The sequence below is a fragment of the Oncorhynchus mykiss genome, chromosome 12 (assembly GCF_013265735.2).
Source record: "Oncorhynchus mykiss isolate Arlee chromosome 12, USDA_OmykA_1.1, whole genome shotgun sequence".
Lineage (NCBI taxonomy): Eukaryota > Metazoa > Chordata > Actinopteri > Salmoniformes > Salmonidae > Oncorhynchus > Oncorhynchus mykiss.
The window spans coordinates 69,495,646-69,522,482 of record NC_048576.1 but is presented as its reverse complement, the minus strand read 5'-3'; the positions used below and the strand labels follow the sequence as shown (position 1 = coordinate 69,522,482).

The following is a 26,837-nucleotide window of genomic DNA, read 5'->3' as shown; positions in this document are numbered from 1 at the left end:
AAGTGCTGTACAGAAACCCAGCCTAAAACCCCAAACACCAAGCAATGCAGGTGTAGAAGCACGGTGGCTAGGAAAAACTCCCTAGAAAGGCCAAAACCTAGGAAGAAACCTAGAGAGGAACCAGGCTATGAGGGGTGGCCAGTCCTCTTTTGGCTGCACCAGGGTGGAGATTATAACAGAACATAGCCACGATGTTCAAATGTTCATAAATGACCAGCATGGTCAATTAATAATAATCACAGTAGTTGTCGAGGGTGCAGCAAGTCAGCACCTCAGGAGTAAATGTCAGTTGGCTTTTCATAGCTGATCATTAAGAGTATCTCTACCGCTCCTGCTGTCTCTAGAGAGTTGAAAACAGCAGGTCTGGGACAGGTAGCACGTCCGGTGAACAGGTCAGGGTTCCATAGCCGCAGGCAGAACAGTTGAAACTGGAGCAGCAGCACGTCCAGGTGGACTGGGGACAGCAAGGAGTCATCATGCCAGGTAGTCCTGAGGCATGGTCCTAGGGCTCAGGTCCTCCGAGAGAGAAAAAGAGAGAAAGAGAGAATTAGAGAGAGCATACTTAAATTCACACAGGACACCGGATAAAACAGGAGAAGTACTCCAGATATAACAGACTGACCCTAGCCCCCCGACACATAAACTACTGCAGCATAAATACTGGAGGCTGAGACAGGAGGGGTCAGGAGACACTTTGGCCCCATCCAATGATACCCCCGGACAGGGCCAAACAGGCAGGATATAACCCCACCCACTTTGCCAAAGCACAGCCCCCACACCACTAGAGGGATATCTTCAACCACCAACTTACCATCCTGAGACAAGGCCGAGTATAGCCCACAAAGATCTCCGCCACGGCACAACCCAAGATAGTGGGGGGGTGGGGGGGGGGGGGAAACCAGACAGAAAGATCACGTCAGTGACTCAACCCACTGAAGTGACGCACCCCTCCTAGGGACAGCATGGTAGAGCACCAGTAAGCCAGTGACTCAGCCCTTATGATAGGGTTAGAGGCAGAGAATCCCAGTGGAGAGAGGGGAACCGGCCAGGCAGAGACAGCAAGGACGGTTCGTTGCTCCAGAGCCTTTCCGTTCACCTTCATACTCCTGGGCCAGACTACACTCAATCATATGACCTACTGAAGAGATGAGTCTTCAGTAAAGACTTAAAGGTTGAGACCGATTCTGCATCTCTCACATGGGTAGGCAGACCATTCCAATAAAAATTGAGCTCTTTAGGAGAAATCCCTGCCTCCAGCTGTTTGCTTAGAAGTTCTAGGGACAATTAGGAGGCCTGCGTCTTGTGACCGTAGCGTACGTGTAGGTATGTATGGCAGGACCAAATCGGAAAAATAGGTAGGAGCAAGCCCATATAATGCTTTGTAGGTTAGCAGTAAAACCTTGAAATCAGCCCTTGCCTTAACAGGAAGCCAGTGTAGGGAGGCTAGCACTGGAGTAATATGATCAAATTCTTTGGTGCTAGTCAAGATTCTAGCAGCCGTATTTAGCACTAACTGAAGTTTATTTAGTGCTTTATCCGGGTAGCCGGAAAGTAGAGCATTGCAGTCGTCTAACCTAGAAGTAACAAAAGCATGGATTAATTTTTCTGCATAATATTTGGACAGAAAGATTCTGTTTTTTGCAATGTTACGTAGATGGAAAAAAGCTGTCCTTGAAACAGTCTTGATATGTTCGTCAAAAGAGAGATCAGGGTCCAGAGTAACGCCGAGGTCCTTCACAGTTTTATTTGAGATGATTGTACAACCATCAAGATTAATTGTCAGATTCAACAGAAGATATCTTTGTTTCTTGGGACCTAGAACAAGCATCTCTGTTTTGTCCGAGTTTAAAAGTAGAAAGTTTGCAGCCATCCACTTCCTTATGTCTGAAACACAGGCTTCTAGTGAGGGCAATTCTAGCGAGGGCAATTTCAATTGTTTCATTGAAATGTACAGCTGTGTGTCATCCGCATAGCAGTGAAAGTTAACATTATGTTTTCGAATGACATCCCCAAGAGGTAAAATATATAGTGAAAACAATAGTGGTCCTAAAACGGAACTTTGAGGAACACCGAAATTTACAGTTGATTTGTCAGAGGACAAACCATCCACAGAGACAAACTGATATCTTTCTGACAGATAAGATCTAAACCAGGCCAGAACTTGTCCGTGTAAACCAATTTGGGTTTCCAATCTCCAAAAGAATGTGGTGATCGATGGTATCAAAAGCAGCACTAAAGTCTAAGAGCACGAGGACAGATGCAGAGCCTCGGTTTTACGCAATTAAAAGGTAATTTAACACCTTCACAAGTGCAGTCTCAGTGCTATGATGGGGTCTAAAACCAGACTGAAGCATTTCGTATACATTGTTTGTCTTCAGGAAGGCAGTGAGTTGCTGCGCAACAGCTTTTTCAAAAAAAATTGAGAGGAATGGAAGATTCGATATAGGCCGATAGTTTTTTATATTTTCTGGGTCAAGGTTTGGCTTTTTCAAGAGAGGCTTTATTACTGCCACTTTTAGTGAGTTTGGTACACATCCGGTGGATAGAGACCCGTTTCTTGTGTTCAACATAGGAGGGCCAAGCACAGGAAGCAGCTCTTTCAGTAGTTTTGTTGGAATAGGGTCCAGTATGCAGCTTGAAGGTTTAGAGGCCATGATTATTTTCATCATTGTGTCAAGAAGAGATATAGTACTAAAACACTTGAGTGTCTCTCTTGATCCTAGGTCCTGGCAGAGTTGTGCAGACTCAGGACAACTGAGCTTTGGAGGAATACGCAGATTTAAAGAGGAGTCTGTAATTTGCTTTCTAATGATCATTATCTTTTCCTCAAAGAACCTCATGAATGTATTACTGCTGAAGTGAAAGCCATCCTCTCTTGGGGAATGCTGCTAGTTTCTTATGACAAATGTTTTTCGTTTTTAGGTGGTGCAACTGCATCTAGGGTATTACACAAGGTTCAATTGAGTTCCTCAGTTAGGTGGTTAACTGATTTTTGCCCTCTGACGTCCTTGGGTAAGCAAAGGGAGTCTGGAAGGGCATCAAGGAATCTTTGGGTTGTCTGAGAATTTATAGCATGACTTTTGATGCTCCTTGGTTGGGGTCTGAGCAGATAATTTTTTGTGATTGCAAACATAATAAAATGGTGGTCTGATAGTCCAGGATTATGAGGAAAAACATCCACAACATTTATTCCATGGGACAAAACTAGGTCCAGAGTATGACTGTGATAGTGAGTAGGTCCAGAGACATGTTGGACAAAACCCACTTAGTCGATGATGGTTCCGAAAGCCTTTTGGAGTGGGTCTGTGGACTTTTCCATGTGAATATTAAAGTCACCAAAAATTAGAATATTATCTGCTATGACTACAAGGTCCAATAGGAATTCAGGGAACTCAGTGAGGAATGCTGTATATGGCCCAGGAGGCCTGTGATCAGTATCTATAAAATGTGATTGAGTAGGCTGCATAGATTTCATGACTAGAAACTCAAAAGACGAAATTGTCTTTTTTTTTGTAAATTGAAATTTGCTATCGTAAATGTTAGCAACACCTCCGCCTTTGCCGGATGCACGGGGGATATGGTCACTCGTGTAACCAGGAGGTGAGGCCTCATTTAACACAGTTAATTCATCAGGGTTAAGCCACGTTTCAGTCAGGCCAATCACATCAAGATTATGATCAGTGATTAGTTCATTGACTATAACTGCCTTTGAAGTGAGGGCTCTAACATTAAGTAGCCCTATTTTGAGATGTGAGGTATCGCGATCTCTTTCAACAATGGCAGGAATTGAGGTTTTTATCCTAGTGAGATTGCTAAGGCGAACACCGCCATGTTTAGTTTTGCCCAACCTAGGTCGAGGCACAGACACGAGGCACCCTTCATAAAGTAACACATCCACTGCTTCATGTTCATGAAGAACGTGACAAAATTAAACATCCACATGGGCACTTTCATATCTCTACATATGGTACCAACCACCACATGGATGGACATGAGCTGTTTTATCCAAGCCAATAGTCAATGCTTTACTGTACATCGCTGCATGTCACTGGAGGTCAAATGTGTATGACTAGAGGTCACGTGTGTTTTCTCCCTCGCCTGCAGATGACCAAGGTAGAGGGGGACCACTGGTGGGTGGGGCTTCATACGTATGAGAACGATGGCCGTTTCCACTGGTCAGACCACTCTGTGCTCAACTATGTGTCCTGGGCACTCGGCAGGCCACACCCACTCAGCCGCGACCGCAAGTGTGTCCACATGTCAGTCAGCAAAGGTGAGGATTCTGGGATACTGTGCAGTTTGTCCTGTAAATAGCATATTTTGTGATTTAAAAAAAACAACAATATTTCATCTTTCATTCTGATACGTTCTACAGCGGAGTGGGCAGATCAGAAATGCCACTCAGACCTGCCCTACGTCTGTAAGAGAGTGAATGTCACAGGCACCATCCCACCCACACCCTCCACCCCCCTGCCCCCCATGGGCTGCCCCAATGGCTGGAGCCCCTTCCTGCACAAGGTAGGGCTCCTGGGTTATGTAGTTTCTACTGTGCTGATAAAGATGTGACAGTTATATGAATGTGACATTACTGTGTTATGTTTTGATTTGATCTTCCGTTTTAGCCTCTCCGTTGTTACCTTAGATCTCAAACAGACCTCTCACCTGAGGTACTGGTTTCTCCTGGGTTATGTTACGTGTGAGAGCATGGTGGTCTTTCCTGACCTGACCTCTGACCTTCCTGTTTGTGTGTGTGTAGTGTTATAAGGTGTTTGGTCATGAGGAGAACCAGAAGGCCATATGGTCAGGAGCCAGGCTCATGTGTGAGTTTCAAGGAGGAGCCTTGGCTGTGGTGCCCAATCACGTGGAGCAAGGTAGTTTTATACTCAACTGACGCACGCACTCACTCACACACGCACGCACGCACACACTCAATCACACGCGCACCCACGCACACACTCACACACGCACACACAAACAAACACACGCGCGCGCGCAAGAGCAAACACACACATACACCATCAATAACATCAGTGGTTTCCAAACTATCGGGCGTTCGGCGTGGGGGGGCAGGGGGGATGTCATGTCAGTTATTGCAGACCTTAGAGAGCTTTTTATAACTTTTATAACTTGTCCAGTTCCCCAGTGATGATAAATGTTTGAAAAAGTTTGGGAAGCACTGAATGACATCATGCATGCTGTCTCCCACAGCCTTTCTCACAACTCTGTTGTCCAATGTGAGTTTTGACCTGTGGTTGGGGTTGACGTCTGACTCTAAAGGCCACTTCCAGTGGGCTCGTCCTGGACTCCTCAGCTACACCAACTGGGCCTCTGGAGAACCCCTGGACAACAGTGGACCACTCCACAACAAGACTCCGGTACATACCACCCTGGTCTAATCTTTTTCTGTATTAATCCAGTCTTTGGTGGCATCCCAAATGGCACCCTATTCCCTACATAGTGCACTACTTCAGAACTAGGGTACTAGTCAAATGTAGTTCATTATATATGGAATATGGTGCCATTTGGGACACATATTTGGTCCGTGGGTCCAGGATTTGTCATGTCCATTGTTGATGACATCATTGTCACCTAACAGGGGAACTGTGTGGTGATGATCCATGGGAACCCAACAAAAAATACGGGCATGTGGGCATCCCGGGCCTGTAAGATGGAGAACCATGGCTACATCTGCCAGAAGAAACAAGGTACAGGAGATGTCACAACTCCAAACAGCACAGCCACTTGCAATTCAACAGTGCATAACATAACTAACCAGTGTGAATTATGTAACAGACAAACATTCCTGTGTGAATCTGTTACATAGTACTGCACCTACTGAAACACATACCTGATATATTAAACAGTTGTGTTTATATCAGTCAGCAGAAACAGTTTCCTTTATATACTGATTTAACTTTGTCTCCTTAGACCCAGCTCTGCCCCCTGGCGCTGCCCTCCTGCCCTCCTCCCTGTCCGGAGCCCTGGACCTGGGTGGGGTGTCGTACCGCATAGTGAGGAAGCGCCTGGACTGGATGGGGGCGCTGCATGTCTGCGAGTCTCTGAACGGGACGTTGGCTTCAGTGAGAGACCCCTACCAACAGGCTTACCTCACCCTGCTGATGAACAGCCTACACCTCCCAGCATGGATAGGCCTTTACAACTATGGGGTGAGGCCCTGGACATGACAAGCTGGGAGGAGTTATGCACTTCTACGAGATCTTTTATTGGTTTGTTTTGGTACAACAACATGGTAACATGAAGGGTGAGATCACTGTATCACGACAAATCAATATTACATTGATATAATCAGATCTTCAAAGGTTGATTTAACTAGATTGACCAATGAGGTAAGATTTGGGGTCAGAATATTATGATGAACTCCTCCTCTGTTCCACACTCAGGGACGGAGCTTCAGCTGGTTGGGCGAGGAGGACCTGATTTACACTGCCTGGCGGGATGGGGAGCCTAATACACTGTCTGGATGTGGTCACATGACCACGGTGGGGCAGTGGACTATGACCCCCTGTGATGCTAAACTGGACGCTGCCATCTGTCAGATTAATACAGGTGTGTGTGTGTGTCTGTGTGCATACATGTCTGTGTGCATGTTTGTGTGTGTGCCTTATCAATAGGGTAATACAATATATGAACATGTGTGTAAGTTAAATAGTGTGTGTAAGCCCTGTCCTCTCTCTCTCTTTCCCTCTCTCTCTCTTTCTCTCTTTCTCTCTCTCTCCACCAGAGGAGGCTGTGGGGCACAAGTGGAGTTTCCCAGGACAGTGCCCTCACTCTCTGGGCGACTGGGCCTGGGTGCCTTTCAGGAACCACTGCTACTCCTTCAACCTGCAGAACCTCCGGCTGCAGACCGATGCCCACTCCTCCTGCAGGAAGGGTAAGGAGGACACTCTGTCAACTGCCAATGCCCTTAGTCAGCCAGACACTCCTTAGTCTTTTTACATGCACATCGGCTATGTCCCAAATGGTACCCTTTTCCCTTGTAGTACACTACTTTTAACCAGTGCCCTGTAGAGAATAGGATGCCATTTTGGACGCACACCAGTGGATTCCGCGACGCGGTTAGATTTTAGTAGCTAGGACCGCTATTTCTTGTCCTGGAATCCCGCTTAACTGACAGGTTAAAGCCTCCTTGAAGCTACCCTAGCTAAGCTACTAGCCATCAAGCTAACAAAGTTAGTCCCAGATTAGTTTTCCAATGGAGCCCTCCTTGTCTGGAGAAGTAAATTAATGGTTCCAGCCCTGTAGGAGCTCTATCTACTACGCTTTTTTTGGGACAAACCGGATCACTCAGAGTTCCAATGCAGCAATTGTTTGCTGCCGAGGATTAAAGGCTTGAGGTGGCTTCCTTGATTATGCAGGTCACCAGCCTACGTAAAAAACTAGGGAAAACGCAGTGTGAAATGTTTTCCTTACCTACGCCGATGGCTGGACGGCGTTCGCGCTTGTTGGATGCATCTCAGCCTTGTCGTTTGTCTTTATCCGACTGGCCGGTGTTGCCAGGAGTTTGTTCACCAGGGGAGCCATCTCCTGCCTCACTTTCCCCATCTGATAGCGGAGTCGAAGGAGCACAGCAAGAGGAGCATGGCAATCAACGATGGTCGCATGTCTTGAGCTGTGGAAGCCGAAGACAGCGGCCTCCCGCAAAGCAATCCTCCCGCAATGCTCTCCCATCGAGAGGCACGAAGCAAATTAAAAATAACAAATAGTTTTGCCGCCTGATCTCCTGCACCTTTGTTGCTGGGGGTACCTGTGTCTGCGGCCACTGTGCCTACTCCTACTCCTTCCTCTACGATTTTGAAGTTGACGTCGGCAACCTTCTGTCAGCAACCTACCAGGGTAGAATGAAATCAGCAACATGTGCTTGAAAGCAGTATTCAGATCCATCGGATGTAGTGATCACAATATAGTAGCCATATCTAGGAAATACAAAGTTCCAAAGGCTGAGCCTAATATAGTGTAGGAGAGGTCATAGTGACCTTATGTTGTTGATGTAAATAATATTTGTTGGTCCATGGTGTGTAATGAGGAGCAAACAGACATTGCACTTGACACATTTATGAAATTGCTTATCCCAGTTTCCAATAAGCATGTACCCATCAAGAAAATTACTGTAAAAACTGTTAAATCCCCGTGGGTTGATGAGGATTTGAAAAATAGTGTGGTTGAGAGGGATGAGGCAAAAGGAATGGCAAATAAGTCTGGCTGTACAACCGATTGGTAAAAGTACTGCGAATTGAGAAATCATGTGACTAAACTGAATAAAAAGAAGAAGAAACTACGCTAAGAAACAAAGATAAATTACATAAAGAATTATACTAAATTGCTTTGGAGCACTTTCAAGGAAATTTTGGGAAAAAAGGCAAACTCAGCTCTGTCATTTATTGAATCAGATGGCTCATTCGTCACAAAACCAACTGACATTGTCAACTACTTTATTGATTTTTTTAATTGGCAAGATTAGCAAACTTAGGCATGACATGCCAGCAACAAACGATGACACTACACATCCAAGTATATCTGACCAAATTATGAAAGACAAGAATTGTTATTTTGAATTCCTTAAAGTGAGTGTGGAAGAGGTGAAAAAAATATTGTTGTCTATCAACAATGACAAGCCACCAGGGTCTGACAACTTGGATGGAAAATTACTGAGGATAATAACGTACGATATTGCCACTCCTATTTGCCATATCTTCAATTTAAGCCTACTAGAAAGTGTGTGCCCTCAGGCTTGGAGGGAAGCAAAAGTCATTCCGCTACCTAAGACTAGTAAAGCCCCCTTTACTGGCTCAAATAGCCAACCAATCAGCCTGTTACCAACCCTTAGTAACGTTTTGGAAAAAAATGTGTTTGACCAGATACAATGCTATTTTACAGTAAACAAACTGACAACAGACTTTCAGCACACAAATGACTGATGATTGGCTAAGAGAAATTGATGCTAAAAAGATTGTAGGGGCTGTTTTGCTGGACTTCAGTGCAGCTTTTGGCATTATTGATCATAGTCTTCAGCCATGACTACATGGAACTCTATTCCACATCAGGTAACTGATGCAAGCAGTAGAATCAGATTTAAAAAACAGATAATGGAACAGCGGAACTGTGAAGCAACACAAATTTAGGCATAGACACATGCACATACACATACACACAGACACATGCACATAATTATCTATGCATAGTCACTTCACCCCTACCTACATGTACAAATTACCTCAACTAACCGGTACCCTCACACACTGACTCGGTATCGGTACCCCCTGTATATAGCCTCGTTATTGTTATTTTATTGTGTTACTTTTTTAATTATTTTTTACTTTAGTTTATTTGGGAAATATTTTCTTAACTCTTCTTGAACTGCACTGTTGGTTAAGGGCTTGTAAGTAAGCCTACACTTGTTGTATTTGGCGCGTGTGACAAATAAAGTTTGATTTGATTTGATGCGTACACACACGATAACATACGCACTATACACACACGTACCCTAGGATCTTCTGTTGTAGATATGTAGTAGTGGAGTAGGGGCCCGAGGGCACACACTTTGTGTGTTCTGAAATCAGTTATGAATGTATTGTAATGTTTTTAAAATTGTATAACTGCCTTAATTTTACCAGACCCCAGGAAGAGCCGCTAATGGGGATCCATAATAAGTACAAACAGTCTCTATATGTAGCTAATGGGGATCCATAATAAATAAAAACAGTCTCTATATGTAGCTAATAGGGATCCATAATAAATAAAAACAGTCTCTATATGTAGCTAATAGGGATCCATAATAAATAAAAACAGTCTCTATATGTAGCTAATGGGGATCCATAATAAATAAAAACAGTCTCTATATCTAGCTAATAGGGATCCATAATAAATAAAAACAGTCTCTATATGTAGCTAATGGGGATCCATAATAAATAAAAACAGTCTCTATATGTAGCTAATAGGGATCCATAATAAATAAAAACAGTCTCTATATGTAGCTAATGGGGATCCATAATAAATAAAAACAGTCTCTATATGTAGCTAATAGGGATCCATAATAAATAAAAACAGTCTCTATATGTAGCTAATGGGGATCCATAATAAATAAAAACAGTCTCTATATGTAGCTAATAGGGATCCATAATAAATAAAAACAGTCTCTATATGTAGCTAATGGGGATCCATAATAAATAAAAACAGTCTCTATATGTAGCTAATGGGGATCCATAATAAATAAAAACAGTCTCTATATGTAGCTAATGGGGATCCATAATAAATAAAAACAGTCTCTATATGTAGCTAATAGGGATCCATAATAAATAAAAACAGTCTCTATATGTAGCTAATAGGGATCCATAATAAATAAAAACAGTCTCTATATGTAGCTAATAGGGATCCATAATAAATAAAAACAGTCTCTATATGTAGCTAATAGGGATCCATAATAAATAAAAACAGTCTCTATATGTAGCTAATAGGGATCCATAATAAATAAAAACAGTCTCTATATGTAGCTAATGGGGATCCATAATAAATAAAAACAGTCTCTATATGTAGCTAATGGGGATCCATAATAAATAAAAACAGTCTCTATATGTAGCTAATAGGGATCCATAATAAATAAAAACAGTCTCTATATGTAGCTAATGGGGATCCATAATAAATAAAAACAGTCTCTATATGTAGCTAATAGGGATCCATAATAAATAAAAACAGTCTCTATATGTAGCTAATAGGGATCCATAATAAATAAAAACAGTCTCTATATGTAGCTAATAGGGATCCATAATAAATAAAAACAGTCTCTATATGTAGCTAATGGGGATCCATAATAAATAAAAAACAGTCTCTATATGTAGCTAATGGGGATCCATAATAAATAAAAAACAGTCTCTATATGTAGCTAATGGGGATCCATAATAAATAAAAAACAGTCTCTATATGTAGCTAATAGGGATCCATAATAAATACAAATACAAACATTCTCTATGTGACACTTTACATGCACATTGTGACACTAAAAGAACACAGAGTACATTACAGTTCTCTCCATTCAATCGCTGTTATCACGGAGAGAGCTTTCAGCGCTCAGCACTGACCTTCAATGACCAAACACGTCAATACGTCTAAGTTACTTGTGATTCATTGAGCTTTTATTGAAATGCACTCGCATTTTTATCTCCTAATTTCCCACTTTAATTTCCCTCATCATCATCTCTCTTTTTCTCTGTTTGACACCTCCCTCTGTCGGTCAACTCCTCTCTGACCGCATTTAATTATCTCAATATGGTTATCTGATCCTCTCTCTCTCTCTCTCTCTCTCTCTCTCTCTCTCTCTCTCTCTCTCTCTCTCTCTCTCTCTCTCTCTCTCTCTCTCTCTCTCTCTCACCCTTTCTCACCCTTTCTCACCCCCCCAGTGGGTGGCCAGCTGCTGTCGGTCCTGGATGAAACAGAGAATGGCTTTGTGTGGGAGCACATCCAGGGCTACCAGGAGCAGGCCCATGGAGCCTGGCTGGGTATGACCTTTAACTCCAAAGGTAAGGAACTCCTCAGGATGTACACAGTGAAAAGTATACACAGACTGTTAAAGCCATGTAAATATCATATACTGTAAGGTCATATAATCTAATGGGTACTGTAAGAAGAGTAATTTATCAGAGTGACATATGCTATCCGTATACTCATTCATATATTACACACATGATTTATACACACCTTTTTGCATTAGGGTATTCCAGGGCTATTTCAAGATATTCTTCAGACAGGCGTGTGTGTGTGTGTGCATGTGTGTGTGTGTGTGTGTGTGTGTGTTGTTCCTGGTGTTGTCCTGCAGGGGGCAGTCTGATGTGGTCTGAGAGTGCTGAGGTGAAGTTCACTAACTGGGAGGTGCAGGGCACCAACCTGAGCATGCTGTTTCCCAACACCTGCTTCTGGATCCAGAGCAACACAGGCCTTTGGAAACCAGGCCCCTGCAAGAACCGCACACACGGAGTCATCTGCAAACGGCCACGCAGTAAGGAAGGCCTCACCCTGTAGCGCAGACAAATAACACTATGGACAATGTCATACGCGTACACAGTGATAGCAAAGCTGTATAACCGCTTACTGTGCTTCATTTATATCTGCAAAAAGCAATCTCTGAGCTGACAACACAACTCGAATGTTATCTTTTCCGTTGCAGGTGCTGAGGCTTTGGCGGCAGTCTGTAAGTAGGGATAGGATATCCCATGTTGTTTGTTCAAGTCATCAAATGTTAGATTTGTTTAAATCTGTAATGCTAATCTGTAAAAAAAAAAAAAAAAATGTCCCTCTCTCACTCTTTCTCCCCTTCTCTCTCTCTCCCTCCCTCCCTGTTTGTCTCAGCTGAAGAGGACCACCTGCCCACTCTGATTGTGATCATGGTGACGGGTCTGGTGTTGGTGATCCTCATCGCGGGCGTGATCTACCTGTACCGCCGGCGCCAGGCAGGCTCCCGGGGATCTTACGAGGGGGCGCGCTACAGCCGCACCAACTCCAACCCCTCCGAACAGGCCGAGAAGAACATCCTGGTGTCTGACATGGAGCTCAACGAGCAGCCGGAGTAGCACAGCCAACCAGGACTGGCCCCTCCCCCCCCCGGGGCAGGAGACACCTGGGAGTACCTAATACTGACTGACCCACTGTCTGACTGATACGCATTCTGCTTCTACATTTTATGTCCCTGTTCTGTTTGAAAAGATGCTGAAGATGCTGAAGGTCTGTGCTGTGTCGAGCGCAGCAGATGCCAATCAAATTCCATTTAAACAGTCATTCTCCAATGGGGTTAATAATATGCAAATTACAATATGAACTGCTTTTCTTAGTAGTATAGCAATAATGTTTCTGATGTCAGTTTCACATTTCATTTCAAACACTTCCTGTTTTTGGTCGCTATGTTTAAAAGGCAGATGCCAAAAGCCAAAGACTAAGGCTTTGCACCAGTTCTTCCCTCGTCAGGAGACTCAGTATCATCCAGATATCAACACAGCCTCCATCGAGACCATGACAGTATTTACCTGAGGTTAACTTCAGGTTTGTTTTGTATATTTCCTTCTGGTTTGTTTGTGTGTTTTTTTTTGTCCAGTGCAGCTGTAGTGAATCTGTAGTGAATCCTCCTTCTAATTCTGGTTGTTGTGATGAAGCTTTTGTTGTAGCCAGTCCTCTTCCCTCCCTCCCTTCTGTTCTGACTGACACGTCAGCAAAGACTGGTTGGAAAGCAATACTTCAGTGTGGAAGAGAAGAGGACAGGGATGTTAGAGAGACGATTTTAGAGTGATTTTAAAGAGTCCCTGGCCTGTTCACCACAGAGATTTGACGTTGATACAGACCGATACCGTCTTTTGTTGTCTTGGTACAGTGTGATGGGGTAGATAAGGGTATTAGTATGTAACATTCTAGAGGGTTTTAGAGGGTTTGTTTTAGCACTTTCTACCACAATCACGAGAAGAGCCAACATGTATTACTTAAAGTAACTGTCCAGTGTTTCCAGATTTCTATGAAATAGGACCTATAGTTAATTACACTACGAGTGAAATAGTTTTCCTTCAAATCATTTTTAATTAGGTATGTTTAAAAGCAGCTTTTCCTTGTTGGAATGGTGTGGGTGTACCCCAACAACAGAATGGTACGGGAGTTTACCGGTCATTAAAAATATTCATGCGAGTAGACCGCTGATTGGCCAGCCCGTCCTCTACAGGAGAATAAAATCATCCTCTATGAGGAAATAGCAAGCGTTTTTTTAGACAGTCTGTTTGAGATACAGGTTGGAGTTGGGGTTTTGGAAGTATTTTTGCTTTGACCACACATACGAATATAGGATAAGTCAACAACATTACTTGGTTGTGAGTTAACAGAATGTGAACTTTTAAAAGTCAGATTTTCACTAGACAGTTACTTTTTTGTTGTTGTTGATCTTGTCTCACTGCTGCAACTCCCCAAAGGGCTCAGGAGGGGCGAAGGTCGAGTCATGCGTCTTCCGATACATGACCCGCCAAACCACACTTTTCAACACCCACCCCGCCAGCTGCACTGTTCAACTGATGAGTGAAGTCAGCCTGCAGGCGCCTGGCCTGCCACAAGGAGTTGCTAGAGCGCGATGAGCCAAGTAAAGCAACCCCGGCCGAACCCTCCCCTAACCCGGACAACACTGGGCCAATTGTGCGCCGCCCTATGGAACTCCCGGTCACGGACAGTTGTGACACAGCCTGGTATCACATCCAGGTCTGTAGTGGCACCTCAAGCACTGCACTGCAGTGCCTTAGATCGCTGCGCCACTCAGGAGGCCCCTAGACAGTTACTTTAAGCAAAGGACAGTGCATTCACTCCTTTGTTTATGCATTATTACTAAGATACTTTTCAATTGTTTTTGTTTTATTTCCTTCCTTTGACTTTTGGATGGGTAACCTGGTGTAAAGTAGGTGAACGTCAGTGTTAGTCTCATGACTGGTACGGATGGTTAGATTTCCCATGTTAATGTCTGTGTTTGTTGGTGGTATGATTACACACTGACCTGCAGCCATGTAAAACATACCCTATATATCCAAAAGTATGTGGACACAAATTCAAATTAGTAGATTTGGCTATTTCAGCCACACCCGTTCGTCAGCCACACACTGTTCGTCAGGAGCTTCATGAAAATGGGTTTCCGTGGCCGAGCAGCGGCACACAAGCCTAAGATCACCATGCTCAATGCCAAGCATAGGCTGGAGTGGACTATTGGACTCTGGAGCAGTGGAAACGCATTCTCTGGAGTGATGAATTACCATCTGGCAGCCCAACGGATGAATCTGGGCTTTGGCGGGTGCCAGCAAAATACTACCTACTCGAATGCATAATGCCAACTGTAAAGTTTGGTGGAGAAGGACTAATGGTCTGGGGCTGTTTTTAATGGTTTGGGCTAGGCCCCTTAGTTCCAGTGAAGGGAAATCTTAACGCTACAGTATACAATTATATTCTAGACGATTCTGTGCTTCCAACTTTGTGGCAACAGCTTGGGGAAGGCCCTTTTCTGTTTCAGCATGACAATGCCCCATGTGCACAAAGCGAGGTCCTGACCTCAACCTCATCAAACACTTTTGGAATGAATTGGAACGCCGACTGCGAGCAACGCCTAATTACCCAACCTCACTAATGCTCTTGTGGCTGAATGGAAGCAAGTCCCCGCAGCAATGCTCCAACATCTAGCGGAAAGACTTCACAGAAGAGTGGAGGCTGTTATAGCAACAAAGGGGGGACCAACTCCATATTAATGCCCATTATTTTGGAACGAGATTTTCGATTAACAGATGTCCACATACTTTTGGTCATGTTGTGTAACTTAGGTCACCTGTAGGTCATTCACTTGAAAAGTGACACATCTGACGTGAGTCAACATGTACAGTACCAGTCAAAAGTTTGGACACACCTACTCATTCCAGGGTTTTTCTTTATTTTTACTATTTTCTACATTGTAGAAGAATAGTGAAGACATCAAAACTATGAAATAACATACAGTATTGCATCTCTGGATGTTGCAACACACTTTTGTATGTGGTATATTCCACAAGGTACTGGAGAACCTTACTTAAGGGGTTACCCTCTATATCAATGCAAAATACAGCTAGGAAAACCAAAGAACTAGTTTGAAAAGGGAAAGGATCCACCCCATTATTCAAATATGTAGAAATAGAAAGATCAACTCATCCATCTTATTTCCCCTTGTCGTGTCTTAACCTTGTGTAGTACGTTATTGGGAGGAGGAAAGTACGGTTTCTAACAGGTCACAACTAGATTCAATGCAGGGAATCAACCAAAACCCTAACCTCTGGGTTCCCGTTTGAATAGGAGGCAAAGACAGATGTTTTCTTCCCCCTCATAACATTCCTCCTACAGTTCGCTCCTTCTCATGACCGGATTTCTGTCCTGCTCCGTGGAATGCTTTGGAGAAGTTTTAGATAGAAACTCTTGGTGAGCCAGTGAGCCACGCTTCAAAACCAGCTCTTTTCTGCTCTGTAAACCGGACGAATGGGGCTGAGGAGAGAGAGGGGGAGGGAGGATGGAAGGAGACGGAGGAGTGAGGGGGATTGTGTGTGTGTTATCGTCTCCAACTGTGGAATGTTGAGTCGGCAAGAAGAGCTCAGTGGCAAGTCTGGAACCGATCAGAGCAGAAGAGCTCAGGGCCGAAAGAGAAGGGTGAGAAAATTGGAGAAAAGGGGTAAAATAATGGAGGGAGAGGGAGACTGACAGGCAGGCACGTATGTGGGAAGAATGGGGCAGGGAGGGAGGAATGGAGATGAGAGAAGAGAAGTGAAATGTCCTAGGTTCACCCTGCCTCCTAGTGGAGGGTTGCTGTAGCACCCTGCTTCAAAATGACTGCCGAACTGGTTGTAATGAATTTGAGCTGACTACAAGTTGGAGTTGCCTACAAAGTGATGATGTGAGTCTGGCCCTGATGTCCTACCGTATCTGGGACTGACTATGTGACTGTGGTGGGCTTTTTACATTTGAGTCCCTGTGAAGAAAGGTTCAAATAAGCACCTGTTTTGATTTTTTAAATATTGGTTGTTTTCATATGAAATGAATAAAATATATGTTGGCTAAATGACTGTCAATAGAATCATTTGTTTAATTAATTGTTTAAATTGTTGGTACTTTAGTTACACCAGTCTTTGCATGTTATTGTGGGGGGAGGAGATGTTTACTGTTGCCTTGACTGAACTAGTAAGATAAATAGTTGTGATGTTGAAGAACCCCCACCAGAGGGCAGGTCTTGCTCACCCTAACAGCTCATTTAAACTGTGTTTAATGAGTTCCTCACTTTCCTGGTCTGATGCATCATATTTTTTCTCCATCTCTGTCTGTCTCTCTGTCTCTCCACCCCATACATATCTACTGTATGTGCATGTTTGTGTCCTTGAATGTCTGCAGCTGTGTCTCCATCCAGTCTGCTCAGACTCTTAGTTCAGGCTGTGATCCTGATCTGCCACACCTCATTGGAGGAGCATGAAACGAGGGCCTCTACCGTTGCTCTGGCAGAGACTCCTTCTGTTTGGCTTGGCAGGCACCAATAGCTTGTCTATGTGCCGCCTGCCTGTTGTGGCTGATCTGGCAGCAAGGCATTGTGACTGGCTGCCCCTAGATGTACAGTGCCTTGCGAAAGTATTCGGCCCCCTTGAACTTTGCGACCTTTTGCCACATTTCAGGCTTCAAACATAAAGATATAAAACTTTATTTTTTTGTGAAGAATCAACAACAAGTGGGACACAATCATGAAGTGGAACGACATTTATTGGATATTTCAAACTTTTTTAACAAATCAAAAACTGAAAAATTGGGCGTGCAAAATTATTCAGCCCCTTTACTTTCAGTGCAGACAACTCTCTCCAGAGGTTCAGTGAGGATCTCTGAATGACCCAATGTTGACCTAAATGACTAATGATGATAAATACAATCCACCTGTGTGTAATCAAGTCTCCGTATAAATGCACCTGCACTGTGATAGTCTCAGAGGTCCGTTAAAAGCGCAGAGAGCATCATGAAGAACAAGGAACACACCAGGCAGGTCCGAGATACTGTTGTGAAGAAGTTTAAAGCCGGATTTGGATACAAAAAGATTTCCCAAGCTTTAAACATCCCAAGGAGCACTGTGCAAGCGATAATATTGAAATGGAAGGAGTATCAGACCACTGCAAATCTACCAAGACCTGGCTGTCCCTCTAAACTTTCAGCTCATACAAGGAGAAGACTGATCAGAGATGCAGCCAAGAGGCCCATGATCACTCTGGATGAACTGCAGAGATCTACAGCTGAGGTGGGAGACTCTGTCCATAGGACAACAATTAGTCGTATATTGCACAAATCAGGCCTTTATGGAAGAGTGGCAAGAAGAAAGCCATTTCTTAAAGATATCCATAAAAAGTGTCGTTTAAAGTTTGCCACAAGCCACCTGGGAGACACACCAAACATGTGGAAGAAGGTGCTCTGGTCAGATGAAACCAAAATTGAACTTTTTGGCAACAATGCAAAACGTTATGTTTGGCGTAAAAGCAACACAGCTGAACACACCATCCCCACTGTCAAACATGGTGGTGGCAGCATCATGGTTTGGGCCTGCTTTTCTTCAGCAGGGACAGGGAAGATGGTTAAAATTGATGGGAAGATGGATGGAGCCAAATACAGGACCATTCTGGAAGAAAACCTGATGGAGTCTGTAAAAGACCTGAGACTGGGACGGAGATTTGTCTTCCAACAAGACAATGATCCAAAACATAAAGCAAAATCTACAATGGAATGGTTCAAAAATAAACATATCCAGGTGTTAGAATGGCCAAGTCAAAGTCCAGACCTGAATCCAATCGAGAATCTGTGGAAAGAACTGAAAACTGCTGTTCACAAATGCTCTCCATCCAACCTCACTGAGCTCGAGCTGTTTTGCAAGGAGGAATGGGAAAAAATGTCAGTCTCTCGATGTGCAAAACTGATAGAGACATACCCCAAGCGACTTACAGCTGTAATCGGAGCAAAAGGTGGCGCTACAAAGTATTAACTTAAGGGGGCTGAATAATTTTGCACGCCCAATTCTTCAGTTTTTGATTTGTTAAAAAAGTTTGAAATATCCAATAAATGTCGTTCCACTTCATGATTGTGTCCCACTTGTTGTTGATTCTTCACAAAAAAATACAGTTTTATATCTTTATGTTTGAAGCCTGAAATGTGGCAAAAGGTCGCAAAGTTCAAGGGGGCCGAATACTTTCGCAAGGCACTGTAGCTGGAGCACTAATGTGCTGTGAGTCTTTGTAATGAGTTCAACTGGAGCCCTTTAAGACTGAGACAATCAGTGTGTCAGACTGAGCGTGCCAGTCAAGCGGACATGAGGTCTGACGGCTCTATCCACTGGCCAGGGGTGGACTGTTTGGCAAATTAATTGACCTAGGTGTCTGTCCAGGTGTTTGTTCCATGGACCAATGGACCAGGGGTGTAGTGATTAGGCAGAACACTTGGATTAATATAGGTATTTAGGCAGATTGTTTTTGTGCCCTAATCAAGCGAGAGACCTCTCTGTCTGTGTAGGGAGGGAATCACTCATCCCAAATCAAACAGAGGAGATTGTTTCTCTTGCCATAATGCAGAAAATAGCATTTGTATATTTTAAGTTATTACAGTATTAGTATTTCTGTGAATTTTTGTACATTTGTTTATATTTAGAATATTGATATCTATTTGGATCATTCCATTATGGATATTTGTATATGAATCCTCCTTTGTATAGGCTAGCACAGATTGGAATATGTTCCGGGATTCTTCCGATGGCATTGAGGAGTACACCATATCAGTCACTGCCTTTATCAATAAGTGCATCGAGGATGTCGTCCCCACAGTGACTGTACGTACATACCCCAACCAGAAGCCATGGATTACAGGAAACATTAGCACTGAGCTAAAGGGTAGAGCTGCCGATTTCAAGTTGCGGGACTCTAACCCGGAAGCTTATAAGAAATCCCGCTATGCCATCCGACGAACCATCAAACAGGCAATGCGTCTATGCAGGACTAAGATCGAATCGTACTGCACCGGCTCTTGTCGGATGTGGCAGGGCTTGCAAACTATTACAGACTACAAAGGGAAGCACAGCGGAGAACTGCCCAGTGACACGAGCATACCAGACAAGATAAATAACTTCTATGCACGCTTCGAGTCAAGTAACACTGAAACATGCATGAGAGCATCAGCTGTTCCAGACGACTGTGTGATCACGCTCTCCGCCGCCGATGTGAGTAAGACCTTTAAACAAGTCAACATTCACAAGGTCGCTGGGCCAGACGGATTACCAGGACGTGTACTGTGAGCATGCGCATGACCACCTGGCAAGTGGTTTATGCTGCAGTGGTTTATGTGTCGGGGGGCTAGGGCCAGTTTGTTATATCTGGAGTACTTCTCCTGTCCTATTCGGTGTCCTGTGTGAATCTAAGTGTGCGTTCTCTAATTCTCTCCTTCTCTCTTTCTTTCTCTCTCTCGGAGGACCTGAGCCCTAGGACCATGACCCAGGACTACCTGACATGATGACTCCTTGCTGTCCCCAGTCCACCTGACTGTGCTGCTGCTCCAGTTTAAACTGTTCTGCCTTATTATTATTCGACCATGCTGGTCATTTATGAACATTTGAACATCTTGGCCATGTTCTGTTATAATCTCCACCCGGCACAGCCAGAAGAGGACTGGCCACCCCACATAGCCTGGTTCCTCTCTAGGTTTCTTCCTAGGTTTTGGCCTTTCTAGGCAGTTTTTCCTAGCCACCGTGCTTCTACACCTGCATTGCTTGCTGTTTGGGGTTTTAGGCTGGGTTTCTGTACAGCACTTTGAGATATCAGCTGATGTACAAAGGGCTATATAAATACATTTAATTTGATTTGAAGTGTCTTCACTGACATTTTCAACCTCTCCCTGTCTGAGTCAGTAATACCAACATGTTTCAAGCAGACCACCATAGTCCCTGTGCCCAAGACCTCTAAGGTAACCTGCCTAAATTACTACCAACCCGTAACACTCACATCTGTAGCCATGAAATGCTTTGAAAGGCTGATCATGGCTAACATCAACACCATTATCCCAGAAACCCTAGACCCACTCCAATTTGCATACCACACCAATATATCTACAGATGATGCAATCTCTATTGCACTCCACACTGCCCTTTCACACCTGGACAAAAAGAACACCTATGTGAGAATGCTATTCATTGACTACAGCTCATCGTTCAACACCATAGTGCCCTCAAAGCTCATCACTATGCTAAGGACCCTGGGACTAAACACCTCCCACTTCTCAGGTGGTAAGGGTAGGTAACAAATTTGCCATGATGGTCCTCAACATGGGGGCCCCACAGGGGTGCGTGCTCAGTCCCCTCCTGTACTCCCTGTTCACTCATGACTGTGGACTACTTGAAGCTCTCAACTACAATTCCAGTGGGTCAGAAGTTCACATTCACTAAGTTGACTGTGCCTTTAAACAGCTGGGAAAACTCCAGAAAATTATATAATGGCTTTAGAAGCTTCTGATAGGCTAATTGACATAATTTGAGTCAATTGGAGTTGTACTTGTGGATGTATTTCAAGGCCTACCTTCAAACTCAGTGCCTCTTTGCTTGACATCGTGGGAAAATCTAAAGAAATCAGCCAAGACCTCAGAAAAAGAATTGTGGGCCTCCACAAGTCTGGTTCATCCTTGGCAGCAATTTCCAAATGCCTGAAGGTACCATGTTAATCTGTTTAAACAATAGTACACAAGTATAAACACCATGGGACCACGCTGCTGTCATGCCGCTCTGGAAGGAGACGCGTTCTGTCTCCTAGAGATGAACGTACTTTGGTGCGAAAAGTGCAAATCAATCCCAGAACAACAGTAAAGGACCTTGTGAAGATGCTGTAGGAAACAGGTACAAAAGTATCTATATCCACAGTAAAACAAGTCCTATATCAACATAACCTGAAAGGCCGCACAGCATGGAAGAAGCCACTGATCCAAAACCGCCATAAAAAAGTCAGACTTTGGTTTGCAACTGCAGATGGGGACAAAGATCGTACTTTTTGGAGAAATGTCCTCTGGTCTGATGAAATAATAATAACTGTTTGGCCATAATGACCATTGTTATATTTGGGGGAAGGCTTGCAAGCCACAGAATACCATCCCAACCGTGAAGAACCATGAAGCCACAGCATCATGTTGTGGGGGTGTTTTTCTGCAGGAGGGACTGGTGCACTTCACAAAATAGATGGCATCATGTGGGAGGAAAATTATGTGGATATATTGAAGCAATATCTCAAGACATCAGTCAGGAAGTTAAAGCTTGGTCGCAAATTGGTCTTCCAAATGGACAATGACCCCAAGCATACTTCCAAAGTTGTGGCAAAATGGCTTAAGGACAACAAAGTCAAGGTATTGGAGTGCCCATCACAAAGCTCTGACCTCATGCCCATAGAATATTTGTGGGCAGAATTGAAAAAGTGAGTGCGAGCAAGGAGGCCTACAAACCTGACTCAGTTACACCAGCTCTGTCAGGAGAAATGGGCCAAAGTTCACCAACTTATTGTGGGAAGCTTGTGGAAGGCTACCCAAAACATTTGACACAAGTTAAACAATTTAAAGGCAATGCTACCAAATACTAATTGAGTGTATGTAAACTTCTGACCCACTGGGAATGTGATGAAATAAATAAAAGCTGAAATAAATCATTCTCTCTGCTATTATTCTGACATTTCACATTCTTAAAATAAAATGGTGATCCTAACTGACCTAAAAACAGGGAATTTTTACTATGATTAAATGTCAGGAATTGTGAAAAACTGAGTTTAAATGTATTTGGCTAAGGTGTATGTAAACTTCCGACTTCAACTGTATATATTTTGTACATATACTGTACTTAACCGTATTTTGTGGGGGGCACAAAACTACTTCCATTCATTTTTTAAATTGGTACCTGGTGACCTTTAGACGAGTCCTGTGACATTTGTAGGGGTCGTAGAACAAAATGGAGAAGTTCTTGAGTCTCCCCTTTCCATAGCGGGGTCATATTAGTTTTAAGACCATTGTTCTTATCTCTTACTTTTTTAAGCTATTTTCTTAAAACTGCATTCTTGGTTAAGGGCTCCATGCTCCATTTAGTTTAATCCATATGACGTCATATCCCTGACATCACTGCTTCAATCAGTAGGTGAGAAGAATACAGTTTTTGAACATGTTAAATTCATTTTCATTGTAAACTCTTCATTACTATATGAAAGGTCAAACGGAGAAACTTCTGAATGTTTTAATTGCAATCATACTCACTTCTTTTTACATAGACTGTGGTTGAATTTTTTGAGAAGCCTGCTCCACTACAATTGGTGTTGTTTCTGCAGTTTGTAGAGAGAGTGGCCCTGGTGCCTCGTCCATTCAGGAGAGATGAGGCTCGGTTAGAGTCTGAGGCAGGGGTGACAGAACGAATCATCTGGACGGGCCTTTGATATCCACCTTCTCTATGTGTGCACGCGCTGGCATGTTCACAATAATTTTTCAAAGGTCTTATAGTAGATTTTTTCTTTCACCTTTATTTAATCAGGTAGGCTAGTTGAGAACAAGTTCTCATTACAACTGCAACCTCGCCAAGATAAAGCAAAGCAGTGCAACACAAACAACAACACAGAGTTACACATGGAATAAACAAACATACAGTCAAAAATACAGTAGAAAAAGTCTATATACAGTGTTTGCAAATGAGGTAAGATACTGGAGGTAAGGCAATAAATAAGCCATAGTGGCGAAATAATGACCATTTAGCAATTAAACACTGGAGTGATAGATGTGCAGAAGATGATTGTACAAGTAGAGATACTAGGGTGCAAACAGCAAAAAAATTAATAAAATAGATAACAGTATGGGGATGAGGTAGTTGGATGGGCTATTTACAGATAGGCTATATACAGGTGCAGTGATCTGTGAGCAGTTCTGACAGCTGATGCTTAAAGCTAGTGAGGGAGATATGCGTCTCCAGCTTCAGTGATGTTTGCAGTTCTATCCAGTCATTGGCAGCTGAGAACTGGAAGGAAAGGCGGCCGAAGGAGGAATTAGCTTTGGGGTTACATGGGCTTGCTCCTACCTATCTTTCCGATTTGGTCCTGCCGTACATACCTACACGTACGCTACGGTCACAAGACGCAGGCCTCGTAATTGTCCCTAGAATTTCTAAGCAAACAGCTGGAGGCAGGGCTTTCTCCTGTAGAGCTCCATTTTATGGAATGGTCTGCCTAACCCATGTGAGAGACGCAGACTCGGTCTCAACCTTTAAGTCTTTACTGAAGACTCATCTCTTCAGTAGGTCATATGATTGAGTGTAGTCTGGCCCAGGAGTGTGAAGGTGAACGGAAAGGCTCTGGAGCAACGAACCGCCCTTGCTGTCTCTGCCTGGCCGGTTCCCCTCTCTCCACTGGGATTCTCTGCCTCAAACCCTATTACAGGGGCTGAGTCACTGGCTTACTGGTGCTCTTCCATGCCGTCCCTAGGAGGGGTGCGTCACTTGAGTGGGTTGAGTCACTGACGTGATCTTCCTGTCTGGGTTGGCGCCCCCCCTTGGGTTGTGCCGTGGCGGAGATCTTTGTGGGCTATACTCGGCCTTGTCTCAGGATGGTTGTTGGTGGTTGAAGATATCCCTCTAGTGGTGTGGGGGCTGTGCTTTGGCAAAGTGGGTGGGTTTACATCCTGCCTGTTTGGCGCAGTCCGTGCTGCACCCTCGACAACCACTGTGATTATTATTATTTGACCCTGCTGGTCATTTATGAACATTTGAACATCTTGGCCATGTTCTGTTATAATCTCCACCCGGCACAGCCAGAAGAGGACTGGCCACCCCTCATAGCCTGGTTCCTCTCTAGGTTTCTTCCTAGGTTCTGGCCTTTCTAGGGAGTTTTCCTAGCCACCGTGCTTCTACATCTGCATTGCTTGCTGTTTGGGGTTTTAGGCTGGGTTTCTGTACATCACTTTGAGATATCAAATGTAAGAAGGGCTATATAAATAAATACAGTGGGGCAAAAAATTATTTAGTCAGCCACGAATTGTGCAAGTTCTCCCACTTAAAAAGATGAGAGAGGCCTGTATTTTCATCATAGGTACACTTCAACTATGACAGACAAAATGAGGGAAAAAAATCCAGAAAATCACATTGTAGGATTTTTTATGAATTTATTTGCAAATTATGGTGGAAAATAAGTATTTGGTCACCTACAAACAAGCAAGATTTCTGGCTCTCACAGACCTGTAACTTCCTCTTTAAGAGGCTCCTCTGTCCTCCACTCGTTACCTGTATTAATGGCACCTGTTTGAACTTGTTATCAGTATAAAAGACACCTGTCCACAACCTCAAACAGTCACACTCCAAACTCCACTATGGCCAAGACCACAGAGCTGTCAAAGGACACCAGAAACAAAATTGTAGACCTGCACCAGGCTGGGAAGACTGAATCTGCAATAGGTAAGCAGCTTGGTTTGAAGAAATCAACTGTGGGAGCAATTATTAGGAAATGGAAGACATACAAGACCACTGATAATCTCCCTCGATCTGGGGCTCCATGCAAGATCTCCAAATTATCACAAGACCGGTGAGCAAAAATCCCAGAACCACACGGGGGGGACCTAGTGAATGATCTGCAGAGAGCTGGGACCAAAGTAACAAAGCCTACCATCAGTAACACACTACGCCGCCAGGGACTCAAATCCTGCAGTGCCAGACGTGTCCCCCTGCTTAAGCCAGTACATGTCCAGGCCCGTCTGAAGTTTGCTAGAGAGCATTTGGATGAGCCAGAAGAAGATTGGGAGAATGTCATATGGTCAGATGAAACCAAAATATAACTTTTTGGTAAAAACTCAACTCGTCGTGTTTGGTGGACAAAGAATGCTGAGTTGCATCCAAAGAACACCATACCTACTGTGAAGCATGGGGGTGGAAACATCATGCATTGGGGCTGTTTTTCTGCAAAGGGACCAGGACGACTGACCCGTGTAAAGGAAAGAATGAATGGGGCCATGTATCGTGAGATTTTGAGTGAAAACCTCCTTCCATCAGCAAGGGCATTGAAGATGAAACATGGCTGGGTCTTTCAGCATGACAATGATCCCAAACACACCGCCTGGGCAACGAAGGAGTGGCTTCGTAAGAACCATTTCAAGGTCCTGGAGTGGCCTAGCCAGTCTCCAGATCTCAACCCCATAGAAAATCTTTGGAGGGAGTTGAAAGTCTGTGTTGCCCAGCAACAGCCCCAAAACATCACTGCTCTAGAGGATATCTGCATGGAGGAATGGGCCAAAATACCAGCAACAGTGTGTGAAACCTTGTGAAGACTTACAGAAAACATTTGACCTCTGTCATTGCCAACAAAAGGTATGTAACAAAGTATTGAGATAAACTTTTGTTATTGACCAAATACTTATTTTCCACCATAATTTGCAAATAAAATCATTAAAAATCTTACAATGTGATTTTCTGGATTTTTTTTCTAATTTTGTCGGTCATAGTTGAAGTGTACCTATGATGAAAATTACAGGCCTCTCTCATCTTTTTAAGTAGGAGAACTTGCACAATTGGTGGCTGACTAAATACTTTTTTGCCCCACTGTAAATGTGATTTAATTTGATTTGACCTAGCAAAGACTTATAGATGACCTGGAGCCAGTGGGTTTGGCAATAAATATAAAGCGAGGGCCGGCCAGCGAGAGCATATAAGTTGCAGTAGTATATGGGGCTTTGGTGACAAAACGGATGGCACTGTGATAGACTGCATCCAGTTTGCTGAGTAGAGTGTTGGAGGCTATTTTGTAAATGACAACGCCGAAGTCAAGGATCGGTAGCATAGTCAGTTTTACGAGGGTATGTTTGGCAGCATGAGTGAAGGATGCTTTGTTGCGAAATAGGAAGCTGATTCTAGATTTAATTTGGGATTGGAGCTGCTTAATGTGAGTCTGGAAGGAGAGTTTACAGTGTAACCAGACACCTAGGTGTCATATTCTAAGTCAGAACCGTCCAGAGTAGTGATGCTTGGCAGGCGGTTAGGTGTGGGCAGCGATCAGTTGAAGAGCATGCATTTAGTTTTACTTGCATTTAAAAGCAGTTGGAGGCCACGGAAGGAGAGTTGTATGGCATTGAAGCTTGTCTGGAGGTTAGTTCACACAGTGTCCAAAGAAGGGCCAGAAGTACACAGAATGATGTCTTCTGCGTAGAGGTGGATCAGAGACTCACCAGCAGCAAGAGCGACATCATTGATGTATACAGAGAAAAGAGTCGGCCCGGGAATTGAACCCTGTGGCACCCCCATAGAGACTGCCAGA

General features: G+C 43.7%; 1 protein-coding gene across 2 annotated transcripts in view; it reads left to right on the top strand.

The window, feature by feature from the left end:
* The window catches only part of LOC110538158 (mannose receptor, C type 2), a 51,628-nt gene extending 35,037 nt beyond the window's left edge, over positions 1-16,591 (top strand). The window contains exons 18-30 of one of the 2 annotated variants that reach the window (XR_005035127.1): positions 4,105-4,273; positions 4,376-4,518; positions 4,757-4,871; positions 5,209-5,375; positions 5,597-5,705; positions 5,929-6,167; positions 6,402-6,567; positions 6,743-6,892; positions 11,412-11,531; positions 11,828-12,007; positions 12,176-12,199; positions 12,358-13,044; positions 13,953-16,591. Coding sequence is in view for 1 of the 2 variants with exons in the window: in XM_036938220.1 (XP_036794115.1) it covers positions 4,105-4,273; positions 4,376-4,518; positions 4,757-4,871; positions 5,209-5,375; positions 5,597-5,705; positions 5,929-6,167; positions 6,402-6,567; positions 6,743-6,892; positions 11,412-11,531; positions 11,828-12,007; positions 12,176-12,199; positions 12,358-12,578 (1,803 nt within the window). In the remaining variant the exon portion in view is untranslated. Of the gene's footprint in view, positions 1-4,104; positions 4,274-4,375; positions 4,519-4,756; positions 4,872-5,208; positions 5,376-5,596; positions 5,706-5,928; positions 6,168-6,401; positions 6,568-6,742; positions 6,893-11,411; positions 11,532-11,827; positions 12,008-12,175; positions 12,200-12,357; positions 13,551-13,952 lie in introns of those variants that run through there. The other variant, XM_036938220.1, reaches the window with a different exon arrangement.
* Positions 16,592-26,837: the final 10,246 nt, after the last annotated feature.